This window comes from Tachysurus fulvidraco, chromosome 25 (assembly GCF_022655615.1).
Source record: "Tachysurus fulvidraco isolate hzauxx_2018 chromosome 25, HZAU_PFXX_2.0, whole genome shotgun sequence".
Classification (NCBI taxonomy): domain Eukaryota; kingdom Metazoa; phylum Chordata; class Actinopteri; order Siluriformes; family Bagridae; genus Tachysurus; species Tachysurus fulvidraco.
The window spans coordinates 8,657,081-8,667,270 of record NC_062542.1 but is presented as its reverse complement, the minus strand read 5'-3'; the positions used below and the strand labels follow the sequence as shown (position 1 = coordinate 8,667,270).

General features: G+C 39.9%; 1 protein-coding gene across 3 annotated transcripts in view; it reads left to right on the top strand.

Moving 5' to 3' along the window:
- The first annotated feature begins 726 nt into the window (after nt 1-726).
- cdh19 (cadherin 19, type 2) overlaps nt 727-10,190 on the top strand; it is a 47,848-nt gene continuing 38,384 nt past the window's right edge. The window contains exons 1-2 of one of the 3 annotated variants that reach the window (XM_027176896.2): nt 727-885; nt 1,751-2,035. In XM_027176896.2, the coding sequence (XP_027032697.2) occupies nt 1,832-2,035 (204 nt within the window). In that variant the 5' untranslated portion in view covers nt 727-885; nt 1,751-1,831. Of the gene's footprint in view, nt 886-1,750; nt 2,036-10,190 lie in introns of those variants that run through there. The other 2 variants (XM_027176886.2, XM_047808894.1) reach the window with 2 other exon arrangements.

The window sequence follows — 10,190 nt, the reverse complement described above, 5'->3', positions numbered from 1 at the left end:
GTATAAGGGTCTGTTATTTGTTCTTTCAAGATGTGTTTGCCACAGTGTGTTCTATGCATGTACACCTCAGTATAAAAATCGACTGTATTCAACTTATTTTTAAACTATGTTGTCTCTAGGCTATCTCTGTCTCCTTGTATTTTTGCTTGTGTATTTTTCCTTTGATTAATAGTATTTGAAAATTCAAGGTCCTCTTACATCTAATAAAACTGCAGAATTAAACATGCAAAACAGTACATACAGTATGTATTCCAGATAACATTTGTTGCTGTTGTGGTTTGTATAAATTATTACTGGTTCAGTTCAATCAAAGTGAACACGTTCTAGTTCAAAAGACCTTTAATTTTTTGTGTTCAGAAACATTAATGGGTTGAAGACAGAGGGGTACAAAGTGGTTTCAGCTCTTTGTGGAGACTGGGCCTGCCTGAAGGCCATCTGCTGCAGTCTATGTCGTAAATAGAATGTCTTCCTTTTATTGTTGTTATTATCTGTATAGGGGCAGTAAAACTTTAATGAATACCCTATTCTTAAGAGTGTGAGGGTGCATATTGTGAGGATATGAAAAAAAATGGATAGTAATTCAATTGTATTGCAGCTTGAGCAAGTTTGCATGGAAATAATTGCTTGTGTGTTACCAGTGTGGCTCGTTTGGGTGGGAGGCAAAGTGTGGGGGACAGCTGACAATACAACCACTGTTTGCTCCTCTTGAAAAGCTATTGAGTAATGGATGGTAGCATGGCATAACGAAAAAGGGAGGAGAAAGAAAGAGCTGGTTATTTTGAGCAAAATCTCCATTGGCCGTTAATCGTACTATATATTTTGTCAGGCTGTTTTTCTAGCAGTTCTAGATCAGTTAAAAACAAGAAGAATAGAGCATTCATGCAGGTGAGTTGGTTTTATTTTTATTAAGAAAAACAAAAAGTACAAATCATTTTTGGCATGTTCTTTAGATCAAAATGTAAATAATTTAACAGTACATATGAATGGAACATTTGCAATTCATGTTGGCAGTCGAAAACGCCCTTGAGATGGCAAGAAAAGATGCCTTGTGTGGAACCAGAAATGCAGTTCAAAGACATATTATACTATTCGAACATATAATCCATACAGAGGAAGAAAGTAAAGCATGTATTAAATGAAGAACAAACACACCGTGACATTTTCACATATATTACTGCTCTTTCACAATGAGGCTCAGTTTTTTAAGAAATGCTATTTCTTTTGATTGTGTTGATTATGCCAAAACTCTTGTCTTTGATTAAATAATTAAAACTGTAGAAGAGCCAATTTTGGAGAACATTCCTCATTTTCTTATGCAGAGCCCTAAAGAAAATATATAATGATAAAGCTTTTCAAAGTTTTTATCTTAGATTGTGGGGCCAATATTGATTAAAATATTTGAATAAATAAAAAAGGTTACAAAATTGTAATAATACTAAAACTAAAAATAATTTGGCTGTAACATTTAAAAAAAATGAAAATTTATCCAATTATATATAACATTGTTTTGGAGCACCACCTGGATATCTTTACTTTAAAAAACCTATTGTAAATGACTTCACCACACCTTATTGGTAAAGGGAGCTGTGCATATTTCTGTTCTGGTCATTACCTTTGCTCCTGAATATAAAAAAAATGTATCCTGTATATAAAACATATATATAAAAATTTCATTTTTCATCAACCGTGTGTATAGTGCAATTTGGAAATTCGATTCTGTAACAATCAATATATTTATTGTTAACCACAGGATCCCATGGCCATTCTAACATACTAATCGACCACACAGTTCTGACCTCATCATCTGGAAAAAGAGAGAGAGAGACAACCAATGAGTGGCTGTTCTGTTTTTCTTGTGATCATCATGATCTCCTTCATACCTGGGTCAGTGGGGAGTGATCAAAGACTGTCTAGACAAAGAATAAGTGACAGCCAACTCACTGAAGACCATCGTGGATTTAGAGTCAAACGTGGCTGGATCTGGAATCAACTGTCAGTTGAGGAAGAAGATCCAACTCCAAAAATAATTGGTCAGGTAAAACAAGAAAGATTTACGTTCCCTTGAAAAACATCTCAGATTATATATGTAAGCCAGTTTCGTAAGGAAAAATCCTGTGTCATGGCTTGACAATGTGGGAATGTCTGTGAAGCTTGTCTGAAAACACATCAATTATATTGATGAATGTGGGGTCAAGTTACAGTACAGTACATAGCAACACGTGTCAGCAATACAATAAAAGGGCTCCTATGTTAAACAATACCCAGATTCTATCTGTCCAAAGAACGACTTGGGTATGCCTGACATGACCACAATAGTGTTGCAACATATGGTAGCCCTTCAGCAGTTAAAAAAATTGTTTCCAAGCCAGAAACATCACGTTCTTTTCCAGGCAGTTTATGTGTCATGAAAGACGAGTGTCTCACCAAGGTGAGAAACCACTGTTATTTTCTACAAAAGAAGCCTGACTATATTTTTCTTTTTCTTTTGTTCAATGTCTTTTTATTGATATTTTACATAATATAGCAACATTTTTTGCTGTCTCCAAATTAGCTAGGATTTGTGAAAGCCTAAGAGTCATTCATGTTCATAGTCTCACTCTCTGACACACACAGTCGCACACACACACACACACACACACACACACACACACACACACACACACACACACACACACACACACACACACACACATGCATTTCCTATTTGCCGTTGTGAAAACCATGGCATAATTCAAACACCGTTTATGCAAACGCATGAAAGAATGAAAAAGCAAAGTCCATCTACAAATGAATTTCCTATGTCTTTAGAGTTACAACCCTGCCATATTTGAATCGCAATACCAATTCCCCATTTGCTATTTCACATCCTCTGGTGTTGCGTATGGATCCTGCCAAAAGTCAAATGCGATTCCTTTTGCATTTGTGTTCCAGAGCTGCAGCAGCCTCTCACAGCAGCTAGGAGACTGACATTGATCTTTCTATTTCTTAAAAATAAGCGAAAGGAATAAAAGTTTTTTCAGAGCTACGGTCTAAAGATGAGGACATTACACAATTCATATCTCCACCTAATAACAAATAATGTGTGACCAGATTTGGTAGCGAAGATGTTTAAAAAAAAAAAAAAAAGACAGTCATAGTTTGGCACATACGCATTAGCTAGGACAACTGATACATTGCAGTTTGATGAACATACAAGTTTACTGACTACAATGACAAAACTATCTGCAGAATCTGCTTCAACCATCATGGCCTCAAATGAGATGTTTTTTTCAATAAGAATTGCCATACCTCTAGATTTGGAATCAAAATTAGAATGATAACTTCAATCTGGAATGATCTGTTTTACATAAATGAGTTTCCTGAAGAAAAGAAATTCCTACTTTTCGGTACTTGCATAAGGTAAATGCATCCTGCTGACCTATTGGCTGTATTCATCATATTTTGTGTATCTGACATAATTAAAGAAAATTACAGTATCTAATCAAGACAATAAGCGAATTAGAGACAATAAGAGAAACAAATTGAATAAAAGCTAATACTGTACATACATTTAATGCAGTTAAACCCAACCCCCTGTCACTCAATGGAACAACAATGACCACTGTGAGAAATCACAGTGTAGCAGGCATTCCTAGACCAAACAAAGAGCATATAACCTACATTCAGAATTAAGCACAGGGAAAAAGGTCCAGAAGATCATAATGTCTAACTAGTTAGTGTGATATATATATATTTAAGTAGCCTAGTAGTTGTATCAACATCTGCAAGCAATCAATACCTGATTCAATACCTCCATCAAGTACAATTCAAAAACTTGACAATATTTATTGTCACGTAACATAGAACTGAACATATGTATGATTGTAGATATGTATAACGTTCTCTCATTAAATAAATAAAAGTAGGGCTACATTTCAAAATAAGAGAAAATAAATAAAATGTGAAAATTGTGTATGTTAAATAAAGTGCTTAACTTTGCCTTTTATATCTCAGTGAAAGAACTGAGCTCTAGCTTGGATTGCCAGGATGTTAAACCTGGGCGTGAATGGAGTCAGGACCGTTCTCATACACACGTGGAGGTGCTCATTAGTGGGCCTGGAATAGTATTTAGATTTGACTATGTTCATTGTAGAGAAAATTACCTCGCACGCTGTCTTCAGATTTGAGTGGATATGTTTGTTCAAAACCTGTATGTTTTGTCTCATAATGGCGTTTCACATTGCCAGTGCCCCGGTTTCTGAACATATGAGACACACTGGTTTAGTGTGAAGTGGGAAGTATGAACAGAAAGGAGTCTGTATATTCTGGAGTAAATGCTCTATTTTCGCTGTCCACTTTCCTTTTTGGAGAGCGGCATTTGTTCTTTATTCTCCCTTTCTCCGTCTCACTCGTCTGTTTCTCTCCCTTTCTCCGTCTCACTCGTCTGTTTCTCTCCCTTTCTCCGTCTCACTCGTCTGTTTCTCTCCCTTTTTTTCTACATGTATCGCTATCTTTCTTTCATGTGTAACTTTACTCTAATGCTCTCTCATCTGTCTTGCACTGTTGAGTCACATAGTTTCCTTCAGGAATGCACAGATTTGATTGGCTAAGTGGTATCACGTGGGATGGCTTAACTCGCATGCAATTGGTCTGTGCGTTTCCACTACCTTTACCGTAAAGATTGCAAAAGCTGCACCGGTTAAAATAGACGTGTCCCGTCAGGTTTTAAATCATAACCTTTTATTTTGGCTCTAGGTCCGGGTCAGTATTGGACAGCTTCTGGGTCCGGACCGCGGTCCGCTTGTTAGTGACCTACAGTATGATATAGAGGCATGTTCATGAGAGAAGCTTTCCATTTCTCGTCATAAACTATCGCAAGCCCTCCACCACGGCCAGACGCGTGAGGCTGACAGGTGTAAAGCCAGGAGGGACAGCTTGATTAAGCTGAGAAAAGTCATGGGATTGTTGCCATGTTTCAGTGAGACAAAGAAAATCGAACTTACTGTCATTCAGAAGATTATATATAAGAGGTATTTTGTTTGTTAACGAGCAAATATTAAATAAAACTAAAGTAAGATCAGTTCATGCTAATCTACCGATACCGGCCAGCACACTGTGGTTGACAGTCCGTATTGATTTCTTTGGTGGGCGATGAGAGGACGACCAGAACAATCGTATTGGACCAGTGCCATCATAGATATAATTCCGTCGTGACCCACGATGGATGTACTCCTACAGAGGATAGTAGATAATATCCTGGTGCGATCGAAGGGTCAGTGGTGGTTCAGTGACACGGGTTTGCAGTGAAAAATGTTCCGCTGCAGTATATTGGAAAACCAATGTCACTGGATGATGAAAAAAATATATACAGTATAGAATCCACATGAAAAGTCGGCTAATCCACGTTGTTGAATGCAAACTTGGAAGCGTCAGGTTGACCAATCAGTAGAGATCACTGCATCTCAGATTTCCTTAATTAGGTATAAATGGTCATTTGAACGGTCCTTAATCCTTCTAGTTAAAAATTACCACAAAAAAGCAACAGTAATCAAACATTTGAAATAAACAAACAAATAAACTTAAACCATGAGGAGCAGCGGCAGCAGTACGCGCCAGCATTCACTCCGGAAGTCTAGTTTATAGGAGCATTACCCTGTAAGCATAACTTTTGTCCTGCACTGTCTTTTTGTCTTGCACTGTTTGCACCAGGTTGCACAGATGCAGTTTATGTGTACTTACACCATACACCATACACCAAGATGGCGCCACAGATGGCAGCCTCAGTACTTAGCTCCTCAGTGTTTGGTCTGTTTTTGTTAGTTTTTACTGTTTTGTGTCAAGGAAATACGATCAGTTTCACCAGGGATGAACTGCTGAACATTCGGCAGTACACACCACAAGATGTTTTACCGGTTTTTGATTATTCCGATGTTTTGCTGAATTTCATGGCGGAGCGGCTGCACTGTTTAAGCGCTTCAGGACGCGCAGGCAGGGAAAGCGTGCCGGCGAGCTAGTGAAACTCAGACAGCGCGGTTTAACACCGCTGCCTAGCATCCATCTGGCGAATCTCCGCTCCCTATCCAACAAAACGGACAAACTCCTTCTGCTCACCCGGACTAATAAATATTTTTCGAACTCTGCTGCTCTCTGTTTCACGGAAACCTGGCTGAACGACCACATTCCGGACAGCGCGTTAAGTCTGCCGGGCTTGCAGCTCTTTAGAGCGGGCCGCGATGCGGAATCAACGGGGAAATTGCGCGGTGATCTTGAAACACTCTTCATTAACTGCAAACCGTTCTATTCGCCACAGGAGTTTTGCTCGTTCATTCTGGTTAGTGTTTACATCCCTCCACAAGTGCACGTGATCTCGGCCTTACAGACACCCGCTAATATGTTCATAGAGAGTGAGCAACAACACCCGGACTCTGTACTAATAATTCATGAAATCATTTGAAAGACTGGTTTTGGCTTATCTGAAGGACATCACCGGACCCTTATCGGACCCTCTACAGTTTGCCTACAAAGCAAACAGGTCTGTGAATGATGCGGTCAATATGGGACTGCAATATGTTCTGCAGCATCTGGACAGACCAGGGACTTATGTGAGGATCCTGTTTGTGAACTTCAGCTCTGCTTTCAACACCATCATCCCATCACTCCTCCAGCCCAATTTACTGTAACCCAGCTCTCCATGCCTTCCTCTGTCTGTCAGTGGATCACCAGCTTTCTGACAGACAGGCAGCAGCTAGTGCGACTGGGAAAACTCAAATCCAGCACCCGCACCATCAGCACTGGGGCCCCCCAGGGCTGTGTCCTCTCCTCACTGCGCTTCTCCCTGTACACGAATGACTGCAGCTCAAATGACCACTCTGTCAAGCTCCTGAAGTTTGCAGACGACACCACACTGATCGGCCTGACTAACAACACATAGTATGGTTTCGGTTTGGCCTTTGCCGGGCCCTATTCACTCTGTGCTGTGATTCCTTGTAAATCCTGTTTACTTTCTTCGGTCCTTTCTACGTCCTACTTCTTTTAAGCTAGTCTCTTCCTCTGAATGCTGTCCTGTACTTCCAGATTAAATCATCATGTTTCCTTATCTTTTTTCTCCTTCCAAATGACAAACCTACAGTAGCACCCTCCTACCTGTCTCCCTAATAACTTCTGCTGTAGATTCCCAGTCATTTTGAAGCTCTTCCTGACCACCCAAAGCTCTCCTCTTCTTCCTGATCACCAGAGACATCGTACACATCACAATCCGTTGCTTTCTGGCTACATTCTCTCCTACCACCACTTTCACTAATCTCTCTCAAATTGCCTCATCTACTGTATATAGAATGTAGTCCACCTACATACTCCAACCTCCACTCTTATTTGTAACTCTATGTTCCACTGCATAACCACTGACATTCAAAATTACAACTTCAATTTCCAAACTTAAAATGATTACCCTGTCTGACACTCTTGTAAGTAAATAAAATGATCTTAATGAAAAAGAGTTTATTCCAATGTAGCAGTGACAAAATATATGAAGTACTTTGTACATACCATCTGTCATTTCTTACACTCTTTTCACCTCTAAAACATTTCTCAAAAACTCAGGATCACTCCTACCTCATTTCTCTTCATATCCACACCATAATAAAACAGTTTGTATCCCCTTCCAATACTATGTAATTTGCTCCCCTTCCACCTGGTAAATACCTTTCTTCTCTCCATCATGTCTGCCAGCTCTCTACCATTCCCTGTCATTGTGCCAACATTGTTTCCCTATTCTCAAACCTATACTCCTGCATTTCCTCCTCTCTCTCCACTTACTCTAATCACAGAATCAGCAGAGGACCAGTTTGACAACATCAGCTAAGCCTTTGCCATGCCCAAACCAATCACATTACCTCAACCCAATCAAGCATGATTTTTACTTAATGAAGACAAAACTAAGGCAAAAAGACAAACAAATAAGTAGCTAAAAAAATTTGAAATTTACTTCTACTAGGTGTGTTTTAGCTCTTAATTTTGAATATATTCTCCTGTGGTAAGGTATGATTTTCACTTTTGTGTCCTATCTGCTTAACTTAGTTTGTTGTAGAGTTATTAAAGGCCCCCTATTTGTAATTAACTCTACCAAGACCTGTAATACATTCTAAAAGAGTGCCTATTGCTGTTCTTTTTCTGTTTTCCTCAATCACATTTTAATCTTACTTTGGTTGACTTTAGTTTAGTCACCTCTTACAGTTAGTCACAGTACCATGTACCTTCGTCTGTTTTCTCATTCTCAAACAGAGGTGGTGGGTTGGCTCTGAAATTAACAGTCTGGCCTTAAAAAAGCAGATTTTTTCTTGGCTTTAAGCTCCCATTGGCACCAAAGGAGACCTGGATATCCACTGGATTTAACTTCTTTTGAATTTCAAATCTTCCTGGTTCAATGGGAGACTTCCTGGAAGAAATGGACAAAGTACTCTTTGCTTTACTGTTAGAGTGCGAATATGGGCTCAAACGCAGAGCATCGCCTAAGGTCAAAGAAAGGCTTTAATGTGAGTAGTTCAGAATGCAGAGGCAGGAATAAGGAGAAAGGTCAGTCAAAATTGCCAGGCAACAGGAAAAAAATCCAACATACATAAGAAAATGACACAGGGAGAACAGAACCAAAGAAAGTGAAAAAAGTAGAAAAGGAAAAAAGGAGAAAAAAGGAGAAAAAAGTTCCGTCAACAGTAAGGCAAAACCGAAATGGAAACTTAAGGGAAAAAGGTATCCACAAGTGCAGGGCTAGTAGTAAAGACCATCTACCAGCGGCATCCTTAAATAGAGAAAGGGTATCCAACCCGGAAGAGCCACGATCAAGATGGCCGCCACCCTGCCACGCTTCTGACAGCATTCCTCTGACAGTGCTTAGTGATTTAAAGCTTCCATCTGATGAGCTTTAGGCTTCAAGCTTTAGGCTTCTTTAGGCGTGTCTTCTGGATTCCTTCTTTTGACGTTCAACTTGCACTCTTTCATCTCTTTCTACGCCTACTGTATACAGCCAAGATTATCCTACTCCTAGACCTCCACAGCTTATGTTGGATCTCAGCATGTCTGGAAGACATGTCATCTTGGATGACAGCTCATCAGTTGTAACAGTCCCAGCAAAACTGAGCTGCTGGTCAGTCCAGGTGATTCATCTCCAGATCACTCCAAAATTCAACTGCATGGCTTGTTTTTAACCTGGGTAAGTACTCACATACCACCCGACTTCTGCACTCCCTCCAACTGCATCTGGTAGTGGCATACAAAAGATTAGATTAGATTCAAAAGACTAATGCTTGCCTACAAAGTGAAAAATGGACCAGCTTCCTCTTACCTCAAAGCTCATCACTCCTCATCACTGCACCATGCTCACTCCAGCCTACTAGCACTGCTCGACTGGTCCCACCATTTCTGAGGGTAAGAGGTAGGTATACAGCAAGACACATGCTATGGTAAGATAATCTGTCCTTAATATTTTCTAAATTTGTTTACATTTTTGTGCAATTTTCTGTTTCAAATTTCCCCACATTATGTTGTGCCCCACTCTCCAGTACACACTCCACTTCAGTACCAATTACTGTAATTATAAAAATGTGATAAAACCAGCCTTTCTGCAGTTCTGGTGTAAGGATAGTGACCAGTGAGTGATATATAGTTTTGTTTCTTATTTTGTTTCTATAATTTTTCAGAGAATAAAGAAGACAGAGCAGAAGTTGTCTAAAGGCAAACGACTCCAGGTAGCACCTCTTAAAAAAACATGGTCATCGGCACCACATACTACTTGTTTCTCGCTAAAAGAGAGAGTGGAAGCTAAGACCGAAAATGTGTGTTGTAAAGGTTATATTGTGTAAGGTTATTTGTGCACGTGTGTATATTACAGTGTGATGGCAAATGTCATTGTCCAATAAATATTTTAAACAAACTCACATATACATATAATATGTGTGTGTGTATCATAGACAACATATGTAGACCAGCACACCAGCATCCCAGGCTGGTCGGCCAGCACACTACCATCCCAGGCTGGTCAGCCAGCACACCAGCAACCAGCACCTAATGCTGGACCAGCATACCACCATCCCAGGCTGGTCGGCCAGCACACCAGCAACCAGCACTTAATGCTGGACCAGCACACCAACCATCCCAAGCTGGTCGGCCAGCACACCATCATCCCAGGCTGGTCGGCCAGCACACCGGCAACCAGCACC